The sequence below is a fragment of the Phyllopteryx taeniolatus genome, chromosome 1 (assembly GCF_024500385.1).
Source record: "Phyllopteryx taeniolatus isolate TA_2022b chromosome 1, UOR_Ptae_1.2, whole genome shotgun sequence".
NCBI lineage: Eukaryota > Metazoa > Chordata > Actinopteri > Syngnathiformes > Syngnathidae > Phyllopteryx > Phyllopteryx taeniolatus.
Window position 1 is genome coordinate 25,153,209 of NC_084502.1, and position 26,818 is coordinate 25,180,026.

Below are 26,818 nucleotides of genomic sequence, written 5' to 3' on the forward strand. Positions count from 1 at the left end.
CAATAAACTTTGGGAAACACTGCTGGAAGGAATTCTGTGGTACAGTAATTTCTTCAAAAAATTGTCAACTTTCACATTTTATAAATATATGCCGCCATCAAGAGGTTATGAAAAAGCTGTACACTTTAATTCCAATAGATCACCGCCATCTAGAGGTTATGAAAAAGTTGTACACTTTCATTCTAATATGCCACCGCCACCTAGAGGTTATGAAAAAGGTGTAGCCTACACTTTAATTCCAATATGACAGGTCATGTTTTGTTTGATCATAATGCTTTTTCTGAAATCCTTGACAGTTTAATTTGAATCCCATTAAAATAAAATTAAATGTGTTTTGACTGGTCCTTTATGCTTTCTTTAAAGAACTGTATACATCTTATACATTCTGCCTGGGTAATCAAACATATGAGCACAACTGTGTGTTTTCTCATTTACTAAATAAAAGTAGGGCTGTAAATTTCAAAATGAGAGCAAGTAAATAAAAAAAGTATTACGTGTTCAAATAAAGTGCTTAACTTCAGAATAATTCTTTGAAAAAACTAACAAAATACAGATAATACTTCACGTTTTGATCATATGGGTAGAAGCAAAATCATGCATTGTAAAAATGCATGATACATACTGTAGGTAGAAGGGTTTTGAGGTCAACTTTGGGGGTGCATATTATACACGGGTGTGTATTATACACAAGAAATTACGGTAGTTGGAATCACAAGACACCTTCCCCCTCCACACTTGATCAACTGCGTCCACGGTGGCAGCACGAGGTTGCCCACTCTTATTGGTTCAATGTACAAAATGTGTAAAATAGCAAAAATAAATTAAATCTATGTCCAAAAATGTGTCTGTGAGTAAGCTGTTTTGCACTTCTACCCCACTGTTATGAAACAGCTGGCCTAATACACAGAATACCGCCCCACACCAAGTTTCTCTGCCCATAACTTGGCAGCTAGGCTGAGCGGTGGCTGGACTACGTGCAAGGAGAAGCTATCATGTCAAAGCCAAAAGGTAAGCACAGCTGAAAAGTTTTTTCTTATAACCAGCATATAAAGCTTGAGTGCAGCCCCCCAGAGAATCAACCCTAGCAGAAACAGCCCTTGAAACCACATAATTTCTTCTTACAAAAGTCCAAAAACTTATTGCTGACGTATAATGTAAAACACTATAGACGGGATAAGAGAAATTAGCATAGAATAGAATATAGACGGGCTAACAAAAATTAGCATAGAATAGAGTAATTATGAACCTTCAAACAAGTGCTACTTTACCACATGGTGAAGCAACACATATGACAAAAAGAAAGTGCATATTCTCTCTTCAGTTCAGTTGGGAAAATTCTCTGTTCTTCTTGCTATTAATTACTCGGTATTTCTTCCAGAAAAGTTCAGTGCTGCCTGGCATGTTGTGGCACAACGTGGTACTACACTCAAGGCCCACAATAAATTTCAGCCCTGCTGGTATACTGATCTAGTGGGGGCTCACTGTACTGTATGTACTTCATTTTTCATTTGTGTGACCTTTTATTAAGACACTGTCATTGAATTGATGAAAACTCGAAATATTTGCTATTTAGTATCACCTGTCCATCTACACATGCTTCAAGTTTGGTAGCAAATATACAAATTCTTTTGGACAAGTTTATTTTTGAAGGACACTTGTAAATGACCAAAATCACCCTAAAATGGCTGCTCCACACCGAAATGGCAGACTTCATGTGTCTTTTGAAACCAAACAATTTCAAGAGGGCTTTTGCCCTGTAAATAACTCTTGTGCCTAATAACCTGCCTCGTTTCAGAGTGCCGCCAAATTTGGCGGCGTAAACAGCCGTTGAGTCAGTTAACCCCACCTCGCTCCGTTGACGGTTTGGTGTGTTTTTCGTTCTCTTTTTAACGTCGTGTTGTGGACATTTTTATATGTTGCCGTTGGGCCGAGGCAGGGCACCAACAGTCGGCTGTAAGTGGCACAGTGATGCTCTGTGTCTGCAGGCTCCCCTCTGTGGTTTTAGGCAGCCACCCAACGCCCTCAGTCTCTGCTCCGTGGGCCAGCGTCATGACTGCCTTGAGCTCAGCCTCTCTCCTCACACCGCAGGGAACAATGGAGGCGTTTCACAGGGGCAGATGTGAAGGGGAAGCACTCACGCTCAACTCTTTACCTAAAAAAAAAGGGGAGGGGAGAGGAGGTGGGGGGGTCCTGTGCATCACGACAGGGTGGAGTCACTTCCTGGGTGGGCCCGACGTCAAACGTTTACACAAATGCCCTCATAGAGCTAAGCTTATTTCATGTAAAAACAAATAACAGTCCCATCATAACGCCAGTAAATGTGCATGCCTCGGTCAGATTTTTAACACTTGTTTACGTGTGTAGACACATCCATTTAATTACAAAATACAGTGTTTTTGTTGTGTGCGCATAAAAATGTGCAGAAGCTCACCACATCTTTGTGTGGTCCATCATATTTGCGGCAAGTGTACTGTGCATGCTTTCTATGTGTGTGTGTGTGTGTGTGTGTGTGTGTGTGCACAGTTGTGTGTGCGTGTACACACCATTGCTCGTTATTTTTGGGTGGGAATAAATTGCTTTTGCTCCAGTCATTTAAATAAGGTAATTAGTTTATCTAAAATCAAGTGAACAAATGTTTATGTGTTTTCAAGAGCAAATGATGTCCTTGGTGCTTTCGAGCTAACTTTGAGCTGCTTGTGTATTACAGTGATGTATTCTAGTATTGTTTTTATTGTCTATATTTCTTCATAAAAGCAAGTAGCCTACTGATTGTATTAGGGCGGCAACTAATTATTATTTTAATCATTGATTATTTTATCGATTTTTTTCAGTTAATCAATGAATCGAATTTTTAAAAACTCAAAATTTCCATCCCTTTATTCAAAAACAAAACATTATTTCAAATTGACAGTGCAGAAAATGCACAAACATAAATGGATTGTTATTTAGTCACTGGTTTGGTCTGTAACATGTCAAAAACAGGCAAAAATGTTGATAACTGTTTTCCAAAGTAGATGTTTGCAAATGTCTTATTTTGATGAAACACAAAGATAATCAGGCTGCTTTATTATTATAATACAGTAAATATATTTATTGCTTTATTATTATTATTATTATAACTATAATAATTAATATTTACTGTTGAGAGCCTGAAATTCTGAGGATTTGGACAATTGTAAGTTAAACAAGCTCTTTAAAAGATTAATCAATTATCAAAAATCATTGTCAATTAATTTGATAATTGATTCATTGTAAATTAATCGATGAATGTTTGCCCACTAGATTGTATATTAACAGAGCTCCCACACATTTGTCACTTCTACAAAAACAAATAAAGAAACAAATGAGACGATTTATGATAGCTAAAAGGAGAAGATATTTTCTGTTCATTACAAAAAAAATAAAAGAATACATCCAAATATAATATAGCATTTCACACACAAACCCAATTTCTGTGAAGAACATTTAATGGTCATTTTAGGTCAACCGTGACCAAATTTGTGCTCCAGGGCATTGCATGGGTTTATATTGAGGAGTGTATTTCGACTCTTATTATTATTATGACCATAATTTACATTGCATGTTCTAATGTTGTTTTCTAACTTTAAGTAGACACAAAGTGTGAAGCACTTTTATTTTGACTTTAAAATTGTCTTAATGTCTAATTTGGCCAAGCAGTTTAGATTAAAACCGCTGATACAAGTCCCAGAATGCTGTGTGTTGTCATTGATGCTGTGCTCCATTGGCAGTACAGGGAGCTAATATGCACATACGACTAAAACTGACAAAAGAAATGTTTAACAGTTGTCCACGAAAAAAAAACACCCCTATATGCAGACCGGCCAATCACAGTGCAGTACTTTACATGCCATGTAGTTGTCCTGGTATGTAACCTACCTACTGTTAGTGGTTGGTGTGTACATTTAGGAAGTGGCACATGTAAGGGCCACTCAGTGATGTGGTGATGAAAATATCATCCCACTGACTCACACTGGTGGGTGGAGGTGGAGAGGCTCACCCCCCAAAAAAGTTGTGTAGCAACCACAGAGGTGGTTAGTGAGAATATGGAGGCCACAGGGAAATGCGCTTGCGGTGTGTCGCGGTGACGCTGTAAGCAGAGGAGGAAGGATGCCATGTGTTTGGAATGCAGGGAGTGCGTATACTGTGTCTGTGCTCATGGTGTCTTGCTCTATGGAGCATCTCTAAATGGGGGTTTGCAGGAGGGAGAAGAGGCCAAAATGCACTCCATGCTTATTGGGCTTTGTTTGTGTTATCACTCTGTAGACATGCATACAGAAGCCTTTGTTTCTGTGATGTACACATTGTATTCGTGCTCACACACATTTGCATTTAACATGTTTTTTCTGCACATCTGGCTTTCTGCATGTTGCAATAAGATGTCATGACATGTTGTCTTTTCAGATAAAGCTTTGTTTGCTCTGCATTGTCTATAACACATCCTTATTGTTTTCTACTGTGTGGCTGTCTTGTTGTAAAATCTCCCTCTTTGTCTCACTTGTCCTATTATGCTCATGTGGATGTTAAATGTTTCATTGTGCACATAGTCATTTGCACCAGCAGGTGCCCGCTGCCACCTTATACACAATACAGAACATGCTCTCTCCTGTTTACTGTTTGCTTTTATACTTTACCTCAGGAATATTGATGACCATTAGGCAATGTGTTGTCTCTCACACAAAAACAACTGTTATGTTTAAAAACATTTCCAATTTCCTGCTGAGACGTACACTGGTCACAAAATGTTAGGGATATTGGGCTGAAATTTCAGGATGAACCTAAAATGCACTATAGCTTTAGCAGGTGAATTAAATTTACCTTCTCTAAACTTTTTATGTCCAATTTTTCAATGTTTTTGTACTTGTTGCACAACTTGCTGCTCTCTAAAAAGGAGCTAAATGGCAAAATTTACAGCAGGTCTTTTTTTTCTCCAAAGACATCCACTCCTATGACTTTCTGTGACTATCCCAGTCTCTTTGTTGCTACCTGGCGATGACACTCTGAGACACCCTATAAGCCATGGGTGTCAAACTAATTTTCTTTCGCTGGCCACATTTACCCCAATTTGAACTCAAGTGGGCCAGACCAGAAACAGTAATCGCCCAAAATCGATAAATAACAACAATTCCATTTTGGGGGTGAAAATAATTACATTTGGAAAATAATCGCATTTATTGATTATTATCTTGTTGCAAATTTTGTTGAAAATCATATGCGCAATCTGAAATTTCTTTAAAGAAATCAATACAATTTATAGACCACAGTGTATGTATATACTGTATGTATATATACTGTAAGTACACAAGCTTTTTAAAAACACTCTTCTCTGTGGTGTGTCCAATTTCTAAGACATTTTTGGCCTCATTTGGGGGTCTTTAAGTAGAAGTAGAGATACTTGTCTAAGTAATAGTAAAAGTAGTACTGAGTCAACTCCTTTAACTAATTAAAAGTAAGAAACAAAAACATGCATGCTAGGTTAATTGAAGACTCTAAATAGCCCATTAGTGTGAATGTGAGTGCGAATGGTTGTTTGTTTATATGTGCCCTTCGATTGGCTGGTGACCAGTTCAGGGTCCACCCTGCTTCTCGCTGTGATAGGGTTTAAATCCGGCCTCGCCTGTGTGGAGTTTGGATGTTCTCCCCGTACCTGGGTGGGTTTTCTCCGGGCACTCCAGTTTCCTCCAACATCCCAAAAACATGCATGGTAGGTTGATTGCGGACTCTAATTTGGCTAAATGGTTGTTTGTTTATATGTGCCCTGCGATTGGCTGGCGACCAGTTCAGGGTGTACCCCGTTTCTCGCCCAAAGATACCTGGGATAGGCTCCAGCACGCCAGCGACACTAGTTAGGATAAGCAGTACGGGAAATTAATGAATGAATGAATATATATATACACCAAAATTTATTAATATTTTGTATTGTATACTTGACGTGCGATTATAATATTCAGCTAAAGGGGCAACCATTACAGCACGATCCATCCAAGAATACTGTATTATTGCGCCATCTACAGGTGAAAGTTATTACATGCACTAAGAGTGACAGTTTGACCTTTATCATTTTGCAGGATTTAATCTATCCATAAATATCGCGTTAACACGTAATATGGAGCACTATCTGTTTTCAGAACGGTCTCCTAAAAGGCACCCCTTTTGCCATGTTGTGTTGTTGTCGTCCTGTAAATGAACAAACCTCTCTCTGATTGGTTCAAATTTGGCCACGACAATTCTTCATCCAATCGGAACACACGTTTCTCACTGGTCTATTAGCGAACACCCAGCTGTTTACAACCTGCACAGCAGAGATATGAAACTACTGGACGACAATGGTGTCGCAAATCAAGTACGTAATTCAGAAATGTATACATCAACGAACGTTCATGTGCGGACAAGTTATTAAATGTCGGGTCTAAGTGTTATTATCGAAATGTAGCCAAGGTTCGTGGGCAAACCTCGGAGCTAGCTCATTGCTGATAATGCAGTAGCCAACATGATAGTCTTGCGCAGTTCACTGCATAGTTTTAGTTAATCGTCGAAAACGTGTTGCAAGAGTCGCAGCCGTTGTGTTTAATGTCCTTTATGGGTTGGATATCGCTAATGTATTGAAGGAATCGGTGGGTAGATCTGTGTGCTAACAGGAAGCCTCTGTAGTCAGAGCTGGAAATGCGACGTGTCTTGTGGGCAACTAGCAACGGTGCAAGGACGGGCATAGTCAAGCCAGTTGAGGCGAGAGGCACTTGAACGCAACACCACCTGAAATAGGGCTTAGCTGTTTAACGCTTAACCCTGATAAAAGCACCATCCGTCGTTGTAGTCAATAATTTTCGGATTGAGTGCAGTAGTGCACCCGAATTAGATATGAATTGTAGCTTAACGTTTATTTTATTTTATTTTATTTTTTGCTAAGAGGCCTTCATCTTGGGCATTAGTCTCAATTATCGATTTACCAAATGTGTAGTTCGCTGCTTACATTTTGTTTCGGGTTCTATTTCAATGTACACGTGTATTTGAGGCGGCACGGTGGACGACTGGTTAGAGCGTCTGCCTCACAGTTCTGAGGACTGGGGTTCAATCCCCGGCCCCGCCTGTGTGGAGTTTGCATGTTCTCCCCGTGCCTGCGTGGGTTTTCTCCGGGCACTCCGGTTTCCTCCCACATCCCAAAAACATGCATGGTAGGTTAATTGAGGACTCTAAATTGCCCGTAGGTGTGCATGTGAGTGCAAATGGTTGTTTGTTTATATGTGCCCTGCGATTGACTGGCAACCAGTTCAGGGTGTACCCCGCCTCCTGCCCGATGACAGCTGGGATAGGCTCCAGCACGCCCACGACCCTAGTGAGGAGAAGCGGCTCAGAAAATGGATGGATGGATGGACGTGTATTTGAAACAACAAGTTACAATGCCTGTTTATAGACTCATTTTTGTGTGTTTAATATTATTTATCCAGATAAAAAACAAATGAGATCAGGATCTTGACAAGGGTGACCTGGTCAAGGGGTCAGGAGCACGCTATCGGAACAGTTACAAGGAAGTGATATTTTTAGAGTAAAATATACAATGTGTGAGGTGCGTCGATGTTTTTAAAGTAACTCAACAACAAACAACAATTTGTAACATTTGTACACTGGCGAGTAGTTTCAAGCTGGAAAGCCCCTCCGCATAGAAAAGAAAGCTCAAAGTGGAATACGTTCAGAGAGTTTCAGTTTAGTCAGCAGAGTATTCTATTTCGCGGGGGTGGCAAAGCTGAAAGCTCTCTTCCCAAATTCTAATTTTGTTCACATTTTTTTGTAATCCGGACCCTTGTGCGGCTTTATCGCTGCGCTGTGGTAACACATGATTTTGTGCAATAAAGGTAGGGGTGTTGTATGACTAGAAATAGGATTGTGGAAATTAATAATGTTTAAAATGGGGGCAATAGTATTCCTGTACTCCCCCATAGCATATCTTTAGTGTTTGATGTATTTGAGTATAATGTTGATGCATCATCATATTTTAGACAAAGACAATGCTTATGATGACAACAGTGACTTGAGCTGATGATAATGATGAAGTACCTAAACAGCCAATTCTGCCTGCTTTTTTGTAGCATTTCATGGGTGACACACAGTCACAAATTGATTTATTTCTTAATGTGGCTTCTTTTGACAGTAAGCAAGGTCTGTTGTCATCTTCGTACAAGGCATGCCAATGCTTCTGCAAAAATTGTTAAAATGGTAAGTTGAAGCAAAGTTATTATTCTGACTTTTATAGAAAATTAATGTTAAACTTCTGTTTCATGTACTAACAGTACAAATGTTATGTGTGTAGAGTTTTTGAGTAATGGCTGGCATGTCAAAGTACTCTTCAAAAATACAGCTTGCTGATTTTCTGTAGTACAGTGTGACGTGTGAGTTTTTAGACTGAGTAACGAGAGTAAATATAATTTTTATGTGATGGGTGAATCTCTGAATTTGCTGAACTGCTATTTTAATACCAGTGTTATATTCAGCAGACTAATCATGTTGTCATGTTCCTCTCTAGAAGTACTACAGGAGGCTCTCGGTTTACGACAGTTCCATTTCTACAGTGGTGACGAACCCCAAATTTTTATGTCAGTCACAATGCACCTTAGTCCATCACTAAACTATGCTAAGGCAGTTGTAAAGTCACACTTACGGTAAATAATGAGTGTGCCTTCTTGTGACGGCGTACAGTAGTCTTATGGTCGTAAACTGAAGACCTCCTGTAGTTGAGTACAATCTGCAGCGCCTCTGCTGGTTGCAGCCAAATAGTATGCTCTTTTTTGCCTCAATTGCTCCATGCATCCATTTTCTGTACCGCTTATCCTCACTTGGGTTGTGGGCGTGCTGGAGCCTATCCCAGCTATTTTCGGGCGAGAGGCGGGGTACACCCTGAACTGGTCGCCAGCCAGTCGCAGGACACACATAAACAAAAAAACATTTGCACTCACATTCATACCTACGGGCAATCTAGAGACTTCAATCAACCTACCTTGCATGTATTTGGGATGTGGGAGAAAACCCACGCAGGCACAGGGGGAACATGCACTGTGATTTGAACCCTGGTCCTCAGCACTGTGAGGCAGATGTGCTAACCAGTCGTCCACCGTGCTGCCTCCATTGCTACGATTGCTTGTTAACTCATTCACTGCCAGCCTTCCCAGTTAACATGGATATTTGACTTCTAAAGCCATCAATGGCAGTGAATGTGTTAATCATTCATTTATCTGTTATGAATATGGCCGTCCCTAGTTGGGGGCGCTTTAGTCCCTGTGTTGTCCTCACATGGCTTTATTCCTATGGCATTTGCTAGTTTCCTGAAGTTACATCTGTTTATTCATTCATCAGGTGTGACAACTGTTAAAGGCCTTTTCTTCCGAGAACTGGATACAAACAAGGGAAAATGGAGCAAACTCCTCGATTCTCTGAATATGGAGATGGTGAGGATCTACAGCAGGAAGATGATGACATTTGTCAAAAGAACACCATTATGACACCCGACATTCCCGACAACCTTGTTCACAATACTCAAAGAGGCTGGGAGTCTTTTCCCTGTCAGCACTGTGAGAGGTGTTTTACCAGCCAGCAAGGCTTGGAACGACACATGCATAGCCACGCTTTGATGAAGAATGTGCCACATCCATGTAAGAGCAAGAATGGAAAAATGGCTTCCGGTTTGGCTCTCGGTCAGCTGCAGCATGACAGTACCAAGTCTTCAGTTTTAGTAAGTTCAGACGACCAGCTTGAAAGCAGTGATACTCCTGTTTTGTTAGCTGGGCGCAACACTGTGCCACCTGACGAGCTGCTGTACGAGCATCATGCTTGCAGCTACAGCGAAAAGAGATTCACTACGTTTACCAACAAGCAGCAGCACGAGAGCACAGTCCACAACCAGCATCTGCAAATTGCACATACGGAACAAAGTGAGCCGCCTCAGGAGGAAAATCTTCAGCAGATAATTATTGCGTCGTCAAATCTGGGAGCCGAGCTTTCTGCAGAAGTTGCGGAGCATGAAGTGGAACACACTGGAAACTACATGCCCGCCATCTCCAGCAGTATCTCAGAGAATCTCAGCTTTTACTTTGATGGAAAAATTGTTTCAACAAGCACAGTGAGTGGCTGTGAAGCAGCTGAAGTTCACGCTGCATGTTCAACTTTGGTTGGACTAGATGCCCTGATTCTGGATCCCACACAATTGAACCTGGGGTTAAATTTCAATTCAATTCTGAGCAACCAAGAGCTGCCGGGTCAAGCACTTGCCAAGAGAAGAACAGCAACACCTCCTTTGTTACCCCAAATTCAAACAGAACTGGAATCTGAAGTGGTGGTGTTGTCATCCTCTTCAGAAGTTGTAACTTCGTTAATAGAGAATACAGAGTCTTCACTTGCCCCCCCAAACTCAGCCACTGTGTTTCTACGAGAGAAGCAGGACACCCTACTTCTAAATGGCCAAACATCTTGCTCATCTGTATCTGCTGCAACAGGAAGGTTTAAAAGAAGGACTGGATCTCCACAAAGTTCTCCCCAGCACAACACCACATCTGATGAGGAAACAGCAATAGCAGATATGGATGGTGATGCCGCCACTTTATGGCACATGGACACCCAGTACAGTGTGAGTGTCAATGACAAAGAAAATGCATCTCAAAAGATTGAGGAACCTCAAGCAATTACAGTTTCAACAGAGAGCTGGCCCCCTGTGACTGTGGACAGCTGCTATAGTCAGCAACCACTGGATCTCTCTAATACGATGAAACGAAATGAAGTTGGGACTTCAGATGATGCTGCGCTGGATTTAAGTTTGCAAAAAAGGAGCCCTGAAGAATCTCAGCTGACATCAAATTTAGTTTTCCCCTCAGAAGATAATTCAAACATGTGGATGCAGGAAAGGGCCCTCCTGAATGTTGGAGAGCAAAATGTAAGCCTCGCAAACTGTGAGACACCTCTTGTGTCAGACCTCACCATTGTTACAGGTCAAAATATGGTGGACTCTGTCGCAGAAGGAATTGTTTATGGACTTTCACTCCCCTCCTGTCCCCTGAATTCTGCACCTGCCACCCTTACACCTCTTGGTTTCCCGCCAGCTTCACCATGCACTATATCATTTGCTCCCCCAACTACACACACAGTACTACCGACTGCTCCATCATTAATCACAGTTCTGGCACCACCACTATCTATTCCTAGCCCCTCAAGCCAACCAATCCAAGTGCTGGCTCCAAATATATCACAGGAGCCGCTGGTAATCTGCACAGAAAATGCCATAAATTCTACACAGTGTGATTTAACCTCTGCGTTTTCAGCTACAACTGCTGCAAACCTTGTTACTCTCTCACATCCACTTGACCCCTCTCTAAATCTACCCGGCCACATGTTTCTCACTGATCAAATTTCTCTTAACCCGCCAATTAATGAAGACCATAGCTTGTCTGAGGTGCCATTCACACCCAGTGCAGCATTAAACGATCCACTCATAAACTCGTATATGTCAAGTAACACAGTGCTGATAGAATGCACAATATCCTTGGAAACGCCAGGGAATGTCCCCAGTGCTGTTACCATGCAAGAAAACATTGAACCTCCAGTATCTACGCCGATGCTTGTTAATCACATAGAACAGCAACAGATTGTGTCATTGCCCAACACCTCAACTGTGGACCCCACCATTCTCTTGTCCTCCATTGAGGAGTCTGTGACATTGTCCACAAACACCTCAATGATGCCAGATTGTCCTGCCCGAGGTGAAGAAACAGAACAAGGCCTCAAAGAAGAGCCTCCAAATGCAGACGAGGAACTTGCTGACAGCACTGATTCTGCAGTGGAAATATCGACTGACAACTCAAACCAAGTTGAGAAGTTTGAAGAGACAGAACCGCCAAGCAACACACCGAGTGACGTAGAGCAGCAGACTTTCACCAAGAACTTCATCTGCAATGTCTGCGACCTTCTGTTCCACTCGATGAAAGAACTCAGCACCCACGTTAGCGACCATGCTGAAGAATGGCCTTACAAATGCGAGTTCTGCGTTCTGCTCTTTGACAAGCCCTCCGCTTTGCTCGACCATCGGTCAAGCCTACACGGTGTCGACAAGACTTATATTTGCAGTGCATGTCCTAAAGACTTTGTCTACCTTTGTAATCTGAAACAGCATCAGGAGGAATTGCATCCTGCCCAGCAATGTACATTCACTGAAGAAGAAAAGGGAAAAATAAGACCTCAGAATTACAACTACTCCACTAAAGTTAGCAAAGAGCCTCCATTGCCTGATGTGTCTGAACAAAAGGTGAAAAAGGAAGATCATGAAGTGGATGTGGCTTCTGAAGAATTTTTTACAACAATTAAAATCATGGCCTCAGATAGAGGCAAACTCAAAGTGCCTGATGTTCGTCTTGGCATTAACCAGCATTACCCTAGCTTTAAGCCCCCGCCCTTTCCTTACCATAACAGGTCACCTGCCGGGTCGGTGGCCTCAGCCACAAATTTCACCACCCACAACATTCCACAAACCTTCAGTACAGCTATTAGGTGCACCAAGTGCGGAAAGAGCTTCAATAACATGCCGGAGCTGCACAAGCACATCCTGGCTTGTGCCAATGCCAGCGATAAGAGGCGGTACACGCCCAAGAAGAATCCCATCCCACTCCGCCATTTTGCAAAAAGCCAAAACGGAGTCCTGTCAACTACCAACTCAGAAAATGAATGTAATGCCTCAAATAGAGCTAGCCAGTCCAACAGATCAGAATCTGTCAAAGTGAAGTTAAAATTACTGAACAAAAGGAAGCGAAAGATGGTCCAAAGGGTCATGCCCCAGAGGAACAAATCTTCGTTAAATAAAGTGTCCCCTTCACACGTGCATGATGACTTATTTGTTTGCCCTCACTGCAGCAGGGAGTTCACAATGCGACGCAGCCGAACCAAACACATGGCAGTCTGTCCCAAAAAACCCAGAGAAGTGAGGACAAGGAAAGAGGGTGGGATCTCTGTGACAAAGGAAAATGATGGACGACTCCATAGAGGGGTCTCACTTGTCAATGAGCAACAAGCCTCAGCTCATCCTAGGACAAGACTCCAGACATCAATGCCAGCTAAGAGGCCCGCCACGCCCCCAAGACTAACAAGCTTTTCAAACAAGAGGCCTAAACTAGCCATAAAGGACGATTCAAAAAATGACATTTCCGCTTTAAACAAATTCCCCGCCGTTCGTCCTTTCAACCCTCCTCTTCGCCAGTACACACGAGTGCATCATGCAGTCAAACTAACTCCAGCAAATCAACAACAAAGTGAGCCCTCCGCCCCAAGCCGAGAGGAAGCAACTGCTGGTGGCAGCTCTGAGCAAAGCACAACAGCTTGAAGACCTCTCAGCTTACCCTGTCAGGTAGTGTAAAGAATATTACAAATTTAAATAACCAGTGTAGTCATAGCCTTATGATGGTCTCCACCCGTCGGTGCGCTCACACTGGGCATACATACCATGCTTCAGCGGCTTTACTTGCGCCATCACTTAATGATGTGGCACTGCATTACTGCAACTTTCCTGACTATGTGGAAATGCTGTCATTCTGTTTATTTCTATATGGAAATGCTGTCATTCTGTTTATTTCTGTTATTCAAAGTGGCACCGAAAATTATTGTGTTAAGTAGCCGCGGCATTGTGGGTAACGCATCTGACTACAGGGCCAGAAGATTGACAAGCTCCAGCAAATTTTGGCCAGCCCTGGCTGAGCACCTGATTTTTCCGCCCGGTCCACACTTGTGGTTGTGGTGCCCTTGAGAAAGGCAATTCAAAATAAGCAAACACCAAAATATACATACTCCTAAAACGTTAGGGATATCGGGCACCCGGATGAATTTTCAGGACAAACCTAAAATGCAATATAACAAATAAAATATAACAATATAACAATACTGGTGAACCTAATATGAGCTTACCTAAACAGTTGAATGCACATGTCCAACTGCTCAATGTTTCAGTACTTTTTGCACAACTTGCTGTACTCTAACAAAGAGCTAAATAGCAAAATTCACAACAGGTGTTTGATCTGTGGGTGGGCCAATACATTTCCTGTTTTAATTAGAGCTGGTGTTCAGTGCGCTTCATTATGCCGTTTACATTTCATGACTACCGAGAAGACACCTAACAATTGATTAACAGTAGCTCGCCATTGTAAGGTTACAAAAACGACATTCTCAGAGGGAAGTTGCAACAGCTACAGAGAGACTGGAGGAGTTACAGAAAGGCAAAAGAGTGGACATCCTTCGAAAAAAAAAAAAAAAAGTACACTTGAATTTTGCCGTTCACCTTCTTGTTAGAGAACGGCAAGTTGTGGAAAATGTACTGAAACACTGAACAATCGGACGTGAATTCAAAAGTTTAAAGGTCAAATTAAGTTCACCTCCTAAGGTTATAGTGCATTACAGTTTCAACCAAAAGCCCAATATGCCTAAGTTTTTGGGAGTAGTGTGTATATATGTCGCCCCCTGCTCCAGTGTGTGCTTACAATATTGACTAATGTGATGGGATAAAAGCGAAGGGCACGTTTTCTTCACGTGCACATAAAAATTGTGAATCAAGGGCAGGTAAAATAGCTATTTTATTTCTTTATAACTCCTGGGAGGATTTATTATATTAATTATAGGAGCAAGAATATGTGGACTTTGACTTGATTTTAAGTTGTTGTGTATATTTACTATTATGGGAGGAGCACTTATCATATACAATTGTGCCGTGCCGAGGCCCACTTCTCCAAACCATGCTGGGGCCAGGAATGTTTCTCATGCTTGAGCACGGAGCATTTAGACTGGTCAAAGGAAATGTGGAATGAAAGGTGTCGTGTGCTCAAGCATGATACGAGTTGCTTCATAATTTATCAAATATCATTGAAAGAAACTCCATCATACAGCTATGATGGCTAGTAAGGACTTTGCTAATACAGATTTAACTCCAGTTTAAACCCATTGAAACAAATGATTTGTTAACATATGCTGTCACTTTTAGGCCAATGCACACCCTTGACACCTCTTCACCCAGCGAAGGCTTGAAATCCATTACACTGTACAAGAGATGACTGAACTGAGGACAGAAAAAAAACCCTGAACACAACTGAAGTACTTCTGCGAGTGCAGAGTATGCGAGGGCTTGAAGTTTGTAGGTTGGTACAGTCCTACATTTCTTCAACTTTCCATCAATAGCCTGGATTTGCACTTTGAAGTTAATCTGACAGCGACGTGTTGTCAAGGAAATGGGGAAGCACTGAAGCTGGAAAGGCTTCTCTCATTTCTCGCTTGGCGGTTCATTCGGCGAGGATGGCAAGCAGCAATCACTGTCAGCAAGGATTTGCACTACTTTTTCCTTATCAGTCATATGTTGCCTTTTGGGTTTAAATTCTTTATGGCATGTTCTGTGCTTGTTCTTCAGTTGTTTGGTATTGAGGCAATTGGGCCTAAACAAAGGATATGACTTACCATTAACCTTAAAACTTAAATTGAGTCATTGAACAGAGCACAAAAGTATTAACATTTCCCTTCAAAGTTGTTCAGGATTCAAATGCAAGAAGCGATTATTTGGAATGTATTTGGCAGGGTTAACTCGAGAGAGAAAATCTTGAGTAAATTTTGTTGGCCCTTTGTGTATTTATATGAAGGTAATAAGAACAATTCTATTCGCGTACCATCAAATGCATATGGCATGATAACCTGTGGCATACAAATCAAGGATAAAAGTTCGATGTTGTCCTGATAAAGAATTTCTTTTAGCGGCTATCCAAATGAAATCGACTGAAAGTTTCTTGGGTCATCTGCAATGCTAAGTACTGTACCTGAAAATAATACACTGACATGCATTGCTTTCACTGTGGTGAGCTCATAGACCACAGAAATTCTCAAAAGTGGTGAAAAGGAGCAGTCTGCTGCTGTCATATCATGTAATACAGTATATGTAGTATTTGTTTAAAGTATTCAACTGTAGAACACAAGCACTTCATCCAGGCTTACTGTCTGTGTAACATTTTCTTGTTTCGTATCTACATTAAATTGTAATGTGAATCCCAAAATGCAAATGTCAACTTGTTTAGTTTTGTAAATGACTGTTGAAGGTTGCAACTAATCTCATTTGCATAAATATTCATAAGCTACTAGTTTAAACAGGGTACTTATGTAATTGTTATATCTAATGTATATCAAATACAATTTTAATTTGTGAGAACTAACGTGTGTGTGAGAGTAATGATAGTGGGGGGAAAAAAATATCAAATTTTTCCTCTACAATTCTTGTAACTCACCCACAGACTGCATTATGTTGGATGTACAGGGTGTCAGGGGACTGCTATCTGACTGTGAACGTTTGTGTAGCATTTCAAAATGTAACTGAAGTCGTGTATATTTATTAATTTAAAACCATGTAATGATTCTGAAGTCGGAAGCTGTTTGATTTGCACTTTTTTTTTTTTTTTTTTTTCTTCCCTTCCCCAAGCGTGTGGTCATAATAAATGCAGAATGTTAGTGTAAAATCTGTGTGTGTGGCGATTTGTTGGCCAACAGATGACAATTGCTGAATCCCATTGAACAAGTTTATTGTTCAACACTGCAGATGTAGACTAATGTCCAGAAGGTGGTGCACTCCACTCGCGCTAACCATTGCAGCAGATTATTGAATAGCCAAAAGTGTTTGTTTTGTTTTGTTTAACTGTAGGTCTCTTGTACTGATAATTTCATTGGGAAATTCACTTAATACATAATTTTGAAAAAAAAGTGACAATCTAAAAACACACAGTAGGTTGCCAAGTCAAAAACTTTTTAGAAATGGCTAGCAAAGTACTGTTAACCATATCCGAACGAGCCTTTGATTATAGTCAACAAGCCAAAGATAATGAGGATGCATCTGAGATTGTGGACTATGGAGCAGAACAGGGATCTCCAATGACTGGGGTTCTTGAAATTAAGAGGTGATCTATTTTTTTTTTTTAAATCACAAAATAGGTTCTCTATAAAATTAACAAGAAGAGACTTGAAAATGTTGTATTTTTCAGCCCAAGGTTGTGTTCAGGGAACAGAGTGGCTCAATGGGGGGGAAAAAAAAAAAAAAAGCACCGGGATTACCAGATAACTATTAACCCTTTATTGCTCAGTGACTGTTTTTTGTCAACGTCTTTATGTCTCAAAAGTGTTCTGTCAATTGACTGTCTGTTGTCGTACGAGAGCGGCTCCAACTACCGGGGACAAATTCCTTGTGTGTTTTTTGGACATGCTTGGCAAATAAAGATGATTCTGATGATGTCCTCCCCATTCCCACATTGATGTTTTAAAGAAGACCCTGTTGCCCACAATATATATTACAAATTTGAACAAAGTTCTACTAAATTCTCATTAAAACATTCTCCTGGAGCAGTGGTACTGTGTGTGTGTGAGTGTGATGCAGTACTTGAGTCTCGGCCCGGCAATGTGCTAGCTGTTTGTGTGTGACAAAACAGACATGTTAATGAAAACAATAAAGGATGTGTCTCCAGTAATAATGTCACGCTGGCCTCTTTAGTTTGGGAAGGATTGTTGTTGGTGGATGCGGAGAGCTGCTTGGACAACAGAAAACCAGTCTTTTCAAACTAATGTCACACACTTCTGTTTTCATGTTTATTAAACATAAGATTTTAACATTCACAGTGGAAGGTGGAAAAAGTATACAGACCTTTGGATTTAAAAACTAGTTGTGCCTCCTTTGGCACCAATAAACTCAACTAAATGCTTCCTTCAATTGCAGATCAGATCCACACAATGGACAATTCCTTTGTGCAAAACTGTTTCAGTTCAGCAATGTCTGGTGTGAATCACTCAGTTGCAGTCATTCCACAGCATCTCAAATGAGTTGAGAGACTGACTGGGCCACTCAATCAGAAGGTGTATATTCTTTTTGGAAAGCCATTCTGTTGTTGATTTACTGTCTCTGTTGAGCTCCAATTGGTGGAGCAGGATGTCTCCCTCCACTATACTTGACAGTTGGGATGAGATTTTGATGGTTGTGTGTTGTGCAATTGTTCTCCACTCCACTCATAAGGCCTTACTTTCTAAGATAAAATAGCAGTGGGAGTTCACTCTAACAGACTGTGTGCAGTGTTGGTAGGTATGTTGTGTGTTATTTATTAAGATTACTGTTATTTATTAAGATTACAATGTTTTACTAAAATACTAAATAGCGTGCGCTACATGGTGTGTTTACGCTAACGGATTGCATGTACTCATGAATTGGAGACTCTAAATTGCCCGTAGGTGTGAATGTGAGTGCAAATGTTTGTTTGTATGTGCCCTGCGATTGGCTGGCAGCCAGTTCAGGGTGTACCCCTCCTCCTGCCCGATGATAGCTGGGATAGGCTCCAGCACGCCCGCAACCCTAGTGAGGAGAAGCGGCTCAGAAAATGGATGGATGGATTGCATGTACTGTTTTCAATAGTAGTAAAAGTGATGGAGAACACCATTTCATATTTTATTTTCACCATGAGAAATTTGTGAGAGCACTGCAAGCACAAAGTGAAACTTGAAGTGTTAGTTGAAGACAAACAAACACTATATTACGGAGTTACCTCAAATAAATATATTCCTCCAATAATTTTGGAGACGCTAGCAAATGCAAAGAAGCCATGTTTTGTTTGACTTTAACTCATCCCGAATGCAAATCCGTGCAACATTGCGTTTAAAATATGGGACAGCACAGCCAAAAAAGTGCTTCGGTAGCACCAGATAATTTTTCTAGTGAGCTGAAAAGACCCAGAGGCAAGGAAATGCTGAGTTGAAATGAGTTTCGTCATCGGTGATTGGCTCCAAGTCAGCTCTGATGATTCCGAAGCTCCAAAATTGCTTTGCCGAATAGACAGTATGCCGTCATAATGGTTGTTTCAGGCATTCAAAAAATGTTTACACGACTGGAAAAGATCCATTCTCGTTCTTGCCTCTCATTTTGCATGTGCCTCCTCTAATCATCGTGATGCACAACGGTGCTGTTTGCACTTGTCTTTCAGACACTATTTGAAGACCCAAAAGGTCTTAAGGAGAGAATGAATGGGGCCATGTTTCGTGAGGTGCTCCCTAAGAGCATTGAAGATGGAACGCGACTGGGTCTTTCAGCATGATAGTAACCCCAAACACAAAGTCCGGGCAACTCAGGAGTGCATTGCCCTGTAAGAAGCATGTCAAGGTCCTGGAGTGGCCTAGCCATTCTCCAGACCTCAAACCAATAGAAAATCTGTGGACGGAGTTGAAAGTCCATGTTGCCCAGCGACAGACCCGAAACATGACAGATGGGGAGAAAATCTGCATGGAAAAGTGGGGCAAAATAACTGCTACAGTGTGTGCAATCCTGGTCAAGAACTCCAGCAAACATTTGACCTCGGTAATTGCAAGCAAAGATTTCATTACAAAGTATTGAGTTAAACTTTTTGAATGTCTGTGAATATTTATTTTCTGCAAGTAAATTGTTTAAAAATCATACAATATGATTTCCTGGATTTTTGTTCACATTTTGTCTCACACATTTGAAGTGTGCCTATGATGAAAATTACAGACCTCTCGTCTTTTTAAGGGGGACAACTTGCACAATCGGTGGCTGTCCAAATACTTTTTTTCTTCACTGTAGCTAATCCTTTTGTCAACAGTTATTTCAACAACTGAACATTAAAGGTGATGTAACAAATAGCATAAGAGCTGAGGGTTCTTTAGAATTAAAACTTGACTAAATCCATTTGCTACAAGTAGTGCTCTCCCTTTTTATTAATCCACTGTGTTCGACACAAACAATACAGTTCTTATAGATCGAATAATTGACTGATAATTATGCCATTGCCTAATTACTAAACTTGTTACTTAATCCTGATAGCATTGTGTGTCTGTTCCTGTTCCTTTTAGCTTGCGCTTCATGTGTCAGCCCCTAGTTTGTCATTTAGTCTTGTGCAGTATTTCCCAACCTTTATTTCGGGAAGGCGCATATTTTACATGACAAGATTGTCACGGCACAACACCAAACAAAAATGTCACAAAAAGTGTATACAGTATAATTAAATAATAATTTTTTGGCTTATTTTAGTCACTAATTCACTTAGTTTGAAACCAGGGGCTGTTTAGTTGAACATTGCACACTGCACACTTGCATGAATTGAAGATAGACACACGCGATCTGAAATAATTTTCCGACTAATTAAGTGAAAGTGACACACATGATGGTCAATCACTGCAGACTAATGGTCCATCCATCCATCCATCTTCCGTACCGATTATCCTCATTAAGGTCGCTGGAGTGCTGACGCCTATCCCAACTGGGCAAGAGGCAGGGTACACCCTGAACTGATCGCCAGCCAATCGCCGCGGCCACCCTAAACTGATGGGTAGGCACCCCCTGTCGATGATTTGATTTTGTCCACCCCACAAAATTTCTGGCCACCTACCTCAAAAATTCCAGGCTCCGCCCCTGAAAGTATATACTGTATACTGAAATAATGATGAGGTTGTCTCACTTTCATCATAAATATCCTCAATGTGAAATCCAGGGGCCTCACTTATCAAAGAGTGCGTAGGATTCTTACTAAAAGTGTATATGCGAACAGAAGCGGAAAATTAGTGTTATGACCCCCAAAAAATCAGACCTATCAAACCGTGTGTACGCACACCTGTTGGATTTTTTTCCTTTGCTAGGTCACAGTTCCTTTTCACTCTGCACTTGCTCAGTGTGAAAGGCCCCCGCATCAAAGCGCATGATGATGGCAACGGGGGGTGAAGCCATCCCATATTTGGAAGTGCTCACGTAGCAGCCAACCAAGAAGTAAACAAAGGTTTTTTCCGCTGAAGAAATAGATCGCACCTCGGCAAGATGTCGCCGTCTTTTTTACAAAAGAAAGCCCTGGCATTGCTCATTTTACAGAGGAGGAGGAGATGAGCTGCAGGAAAAAAAAGGAAACGGGCTCATCCCAATGTAATGGCTCGTCGGAACCTTGGAGAGTTTAGGCTTGTTTGCGAGCTACAATTTTACCATGACCACTTTGAGGTATATTTATTTTATAGACCGCATGTATTAGAGCGTTCTCCATTTTACCCTTGCCGATTTTAGTAAAAGTCCTCCAAAATAGCCCTCAAAAATCACACCAGCAGCCTCTCTCCCATTGGAGGAGCTTTTTGTCTTCAAGACGCCAGAATAGAACAGTTTTCTTACCGATGACATGACGCTGAGCGTCAGATGCTCTCTGCATTGACGCGACGCTTGGCGTCACGTCAGAACGGATGACGCCCCCTCAGCACACACACGATGGAATGGGAAAGTCAAGAGCGTCAGACACTTTGCCAAGTGCAGTATGAAAAGGCCTGAGTGTGCACGTGGATCCCACTCTCTACAAGCCCAAAGTCAACCAAATATGGGCAATGCAAAGCAGCATATCAATATAAGTAAGCCACTCTGGCCAGTGCTTTGTGAAGGGTGAATCATGACAACAAGCGAAACACAAAGGAAGAAACCTTTTTTTCCCCCCAGGTCAGACACTGAACTGCTTATTAACGTGGTGGAAACAAGGAAGCGAATATTGTTTGGTGGCCCTGGCAGAGTACAGAAAAAAAATGACAGGGAAGGCAGAAGGAGAAATAAAAAAAGTGGTGGGACAAAGAAGATGTCCCCCCCCCCAAAAAAGATTATTTTTTGCACTAAATAAATCATTTTCAGACCAATTACGTGAAACAGGATTGTTTCCTGTGTTGCACCTGATGATCTCTCACGGCGCACTCGTGCCGGGGGAATAGTGGTTCGGACTCCAGTGGCGGGCAACGAGTTTGGGACCTGGGCCTTCAGTGACCTAATCCACCTCGTAACAACACCCTCACGTGGCAAAAATGTACAAAAATGCTACACGTATAACTATGTATGGCATTAAAGAAGAGACAGAGGCATTCTTCATATTTGAGGATGAAATTAATTATTATTATAGCAAGAAACACAGTTACCTTATTGTCCAGTACATCACCTCCAAACACCTCCAAACCTCTATAGGCATTGTCGTGTATAAACTACAACATAGCAGTTCAAAATCAATATTTATCGAATAACAGGACAAAAACATCAAAACTCACTGGAGATGCTGGTGGAGGCGCAGGAGACCTCCTTTCTTTTCTCCAGCCTGTCTGTGTAAGCTAGCTCATACAACGTACATGCTACCCTGAAAGTTTGACAGTAATATGTTGTTGGACCTAGCCCTCTCAGCCTGCTTGAAGGTGCAGAATGGTGAATCTAAAATCTGATTGGTTAGACAATTTCAGCGGTGTGTGTTGACTTGCTTGACGCCAGCACTTGCTATTCTGAAGGCCTGAGGCAGATTATATTTACATGGCAACACATAGAAACTGAAATCTGATTGGACAAAAAAATAATTGGATCACCGGACAAGTTGAGCAAAGGACATCCACAGATGCTATGAAATGAAGACAAAAGACTGTTGGAAATCAAATAATATATATTATTATATACATGGTTATGTTTTATTATATTACAGATAATAAATATTATTCATGATAAATTGATAATTTAATTAAATTGTAATTTCTCGGTCAGTGCTTTTGATAGTGTTTAGGCCAGCAGAGAAGGCTCTGAAGACCCTGACGGCACACCCACTGTGGGACTGACTGTACAAGTGGAGCTTCTGAATATAACTTTGCACGGATTTGCAAATGAACAAACATCTGTGCAGTTCTCTTAAGTGACTCTTGACAAGTGTCCAGCATTTAGGCCACACCAAAGAGTCACAGAAAGTACAAGCATCAGTCATACAGTATATCACATTACAACTGGCAACACTGTCATTTCTCTGCTCTGTATCGTCAGGGGAGAGTCTGTCTACCCTGCTGCAGTCTTCTTCTCCCCACCCTCTCTCTCTCTCTCTCTCACTCTCTCTCTCTCTTTTTTTCTTGCACACACACTGGCGCACTAATGAGCAAGTCTAGCGCTACCCGGCAGAACTGATCTCTCGTCAGCTGGGCTACACCGAAACATCATAGGCAACGATACGCAAGGCTGATCGGAAGTCGGCTAGGTGCCAAAGCAAATGGGGAACGAAAGGGAGAGATTGTGAGACAAATTTTTCAGTTAGTGAGAGGAAGGGTGTTGATGCCAACCTGCCAACCTTCTCGACCTTCTTTTGTGAGGCCACACTTTCTTTTGCTGAGGACCGTTATTTTCCTCTCTGCATCCAGTCATGGAAGCGATGCTCACCTGCAGCCGAAGTCCGTTCTCCCAAGTGTTTGGGCGCCAGGGTCAGCTCATGCAAGCCAGTGAGTGTTTACATCCAAAACACATTGATGGATTGATTGGGAATTACTTTCTTGCATGAAATTCTATTTTTGATGTTGAGCACAGTGGAGTGTCCAATGCAAAGTACACATTCTGAACTTTTATCATCCATCTCTTGCAAACCTTGTTGCTAGACCTTACATTTCATTTGCCCAGCATCTATATCAGTGTATTGCAGCGTGACAGGAGATGTGTTCATGTTGATAGACTGAGATGATCCTGTCATTCTCAGGAGAATGGAAAGATAATGTGCGAGTGATTTTCCATCCAAATGGGACATGCGGGTCCAATAACGTGATCTCTGGCCATCAAAATGGAAGATAACTCTTCAACCTGGCTGAAATTACATTTAATATTCACGGCTATAAAGAAGGATGCAGCAGTAACAATCTCATGTTAAACATTGTTATTGGGATCATGATGTTTGGATTTTGCAGCAACTTTATTCAACTAAAGAACACAATGTTATTTTGCTCCGATTTTGTTCGGTTCATCATTTCTTCCAGATAATACAACAAAGACAATAATAATAATACAATTAATAAAAAAATATATATATTTAAAATAATTTTTCACATCTTTTACAAACATTGCAGTCAACCAGGTTTTAAACAACAGCAAACAAAGGGAATTTCTTCACATTTCTTTAATTTTCTGGAATATATTTCTAGATGAAATAATTTCACATTTCAGAGTAGGGACTGTAGTATATATATTTTTTAAGATTTTAAGATTTAAGTCATTCCACAAGTTCACACCCAGTGATGATGTTTTCTGTCCCTCATTTTAAAGAACCTCTGGTTATTTTGTGGTAACTGTCCATTTTTATCTTTGTGCATAATTTGTAATGTGTTATAATTTATCAAGGGCTATATTCTCCCCTATGCCTATTAAGTCATAAAGTTTGTTAGATCGTTTTTAGAATGTTAGATTTGGAATAATTTTGTTCATAGTGGAGCTCATCATCCGTTGTGAAATCCGTATACAGTGACACAACGCTGGCGTGTGTGGCGCTGGTGTTGCTGAGCAACGCATATTGACAACTGGTTCACTCGCTTTATTATTGATGGCCTTCTCAACACAAATTAAATTCCCTGTTTTGTACAATATGTATTTAATAGAGATTCTTCTTCTTCTTCTTTTCCTTTCGGCTTGTCCCGTTAGGGGTCGCCACAGCGTGTCATCCTTTTCCATGAGAGCCTATCTCCTGCATCCTCCTCTCGAACACCAACTGCCATCATGTCTTCCCTCACGACATCCATCAACCTTCTCTTTGGTCTTCCTCTAGCTCTCTTGCCTGGCAGCTCCATCCTCATCATCCTTCTACCAATATACTCACTCTCTCTCCTCTGGACGTGTCCAAACCATTGAAGTCTGCTCTCTCTAACTTTGTCTCCAAAACATCGAACCTTGGCTGTCCCTCTGATGAGCTCATTTCTAATTTTATCCAACCTGGTCACTCCGAGAGCGAACCTCAACATCTTCATTTCCGCCACCTCCAGCTCTGCTTCCTGTTTTCTCTTCAGTGCCACTGTCTCTAATCCGTACATCATGGCTGGCCTCACCACTGTTTTATAAACTTTGCCCTTCATCCTAGCAGAGACTCTTCTGTCACATAACACACCTGACACCTTCCTCCACCCGTTCCAACCTGCTTGGACCCGTTTCTTCACTTCCTGACCACACTCACCATTGCTCTGGACGGTTGACCCCAAGTATTTAAAGTCCTCTACCCTTGCCATCTCTTCTCTCTGTAGCCTCATTCTTCCCCCACCACCCCTCTCATTCATGCACATATATTCTGTTTTACTTCGGCTAATCTTCATTCCTCTTCTTTCCAGTGCATGCCTCCATCTTTCTAACTGTTCCTCCAGCTGCTCCCTGCTTTCACTGCAGATCACAATGTCATCTGCAAACATCATGGTCCACGGGGATTCCAGTCTAACCTCATCTGTCAGCCTATCCATCACCACTGCAAAAAGGAAGGAGCTCAGGGCTGATCCCTGATGCAGTCCCACGTCCACCTTAAATTCTTCTGTCACACCGACAGCACACCTCACCGCTGTTCTGCTGCCACTCCAGACTTCCGCATGCAGTACCACAGTTCCTCTCTGGGTACTCTGTCATAGGCTTTCTCTAGATCTACAAAGACACAATGTAGCTCCTTCTGACCTTCTCTGTACTTTTCTATCAACATCCTCAAGGCAAATAATGCATCTGTGGTACTCTTTCTAGGCATGAAACCATACTGTTGCTCGCAAATACTCACTTCTGTCCTGAGTCTAGCCTCCACTACTCTTTCCCATAACTTCATTGTGTGGCTCATCAACTTTATTCCTCTATAGTTGCCACAGCTCTGCACATCACCTTTGTTCTTAAAAATGGGCACCAGTACACTTTTCCTCCATTCCTCAGGCATCTTCTCACGCACTAGAATTCTATTGAACAAGCTGGTCAAAAACTCCACAGCCACCTCTCCTAGATGCTTCCATACCTCCACAGGAATGTCATCAGGACCAACTGCCTTTCCATTTTTCATTCTCTTTAATGCCTTTCTAACTTCCCCCTTACTAATCATTGCCACTTCCTGGTCCACCACACTTGCCTCTTCTACTCTCCCTTCTCTATCATTTTCCTCATTCATCAACTCCTCGAAGTATTCTTTCCATCTACCTAGCACACTGCTGGCACCAGTCAACATATTTCCATCTCTATCCTTAATCACCCTAACCTGCTGCACATCCTTCCCATCTCTATCCCTCTGTCTGGCCAGCCTGTATAGATCCTTTTCTCCTTCTTTAGTGTCCAACCTGCCATACATGTCATCATATGCCTCTTGTTTTGCCTTTGCCACCTCTACCTTTGCCCTGTGTCGCATCTCAATGTATTCCTTTCGCCTCTCCTCGGTCCTCTCAGTGTCCCACTGAAAGAATACAGATTAATAGAGATTAAAGAATACAAAAACACATGCTAAGTAACCCGTTGGATGAGCAGTGCCCACGTCTCACTGGGGACTGATGCCGAACTGCTGGATATCCTCTGGGGGGTTCATTTCACATTTAAAGTATGACTTAGATTCCGAATGGATTTCAATAGCATTCACATTTCTCATAAAAGCTTGAAGGGTGAATACGAGAAGTTATGTCTTCCATCCCACAAGAGTTCCTTGTGAAATCAGTTAATGCGGTTCCCAGGCGGCTTGAGAAACTGGTGGCTAATGCTGGCGCCCATATCGAATTTGAAATAAAACTCCATGCAATAGACTTTCTTCTCATGTTCATTTCTTGTAAGAATTATAGTTCAGAAATTAATTACAAGTACTTAAAAATAGGGAGTTACTTTTCAATCACCCGGTATATTTAAATGTTAATTATATATCTAAATATGAATGCTAAATACATAAATAAATGTTAAATATATCCATGAAATGCCAGAGTAAAAAAAGAACCACAGCAGCAGCAGCACTTCATTTTTTCTCCCCTCACCCCCCTTGCCACTTGTTTT

General features: G+C 41.4%; 2 protein-coding genes across 5 annotated transcripts in view; both read left to right on the forward strand.

Annotated features, from left to right (window-relative positions):
• Window positions 1-6,251: 6,251 nt before the first annotated feature.
• Window positions 6,252-19,677, forward strand: prdm2a (PR domain containing 2, with ZNF domain a). 3 transcript variants are annotated; one of them, XM_061783289.1, is made up of 4 exons: window positions 6,252-6,361; window positions 8,165-8,229; window positions 9,364-13,390; window positions 19,017-19,677. In XM_061783289.1, the coding sequence occupies exon 3, from the start codon at window positions 9,419-9,421 to the stop codon at window positions 13,364-13,366; it is 3,948 nt and encodes a 1,315-aa protein (XP_061639273.1). In that variant the 5' UTR covers window positions 6,252-6,361; window positions 8,165-8,229; window positions 9,364-9,418; the 3' UTR covers window positions 13,367-13,390; window positions 19,017-19,677. The 3 variants fall into 3 exon arrangements, with proteins under 3 accessions (XP_061639273.1, XP_061639255.1, XP_061639264.1); XM_061783271.1 differs by lacking the exon at window positions 19,017-19,677 and adding an exon at window positions 15,011-17,400 and having other exon boundaries at window positions 6,253-6,361; XM_061783280.1 differs by lacking the exons at window positions 8,165-8,229; window positions 19,017-19,677 and adding an exon at window positions 15,011-17,400 and having other exon boundaries at window positions 6,262-6,361.
• Window positions 19,678-22,859: 3,182 nt separating this feature from the next.
• LOC133482778 (kazrin-like) overlaps window positions 22,860-26,818 on the forward strand; it is a 174,684-nt gene continuing 170,725 nt past the window's right edge. Inside the window, exon 1 of one of the 2 annotated variants that reach the window (XM_061783301.1) lies at window positions 22,860-23,295. In XM_061783301.1, coding sequence (XP_061639285.1) covers window positions 23,220-23,295 — 76 coding nt within the window. In that variant the 5' untranslated portion in view covers window positions 22,860-23,219. The remainder of the gene's footprint in view (window positions 23,296-26,818) is intronic. The other variant, XM_061783309.1, reaches the window with a different exon arrangement.

Excerpts from the sequence above, each read along its gene's own strand:
- prdm2a (XM_061783289.1), top strand. The coding sequence starts at position 9,419 with ATGGAGCAAACTCCTCGATTCTCTGAATATGGAGATGGTGAGGATCTA.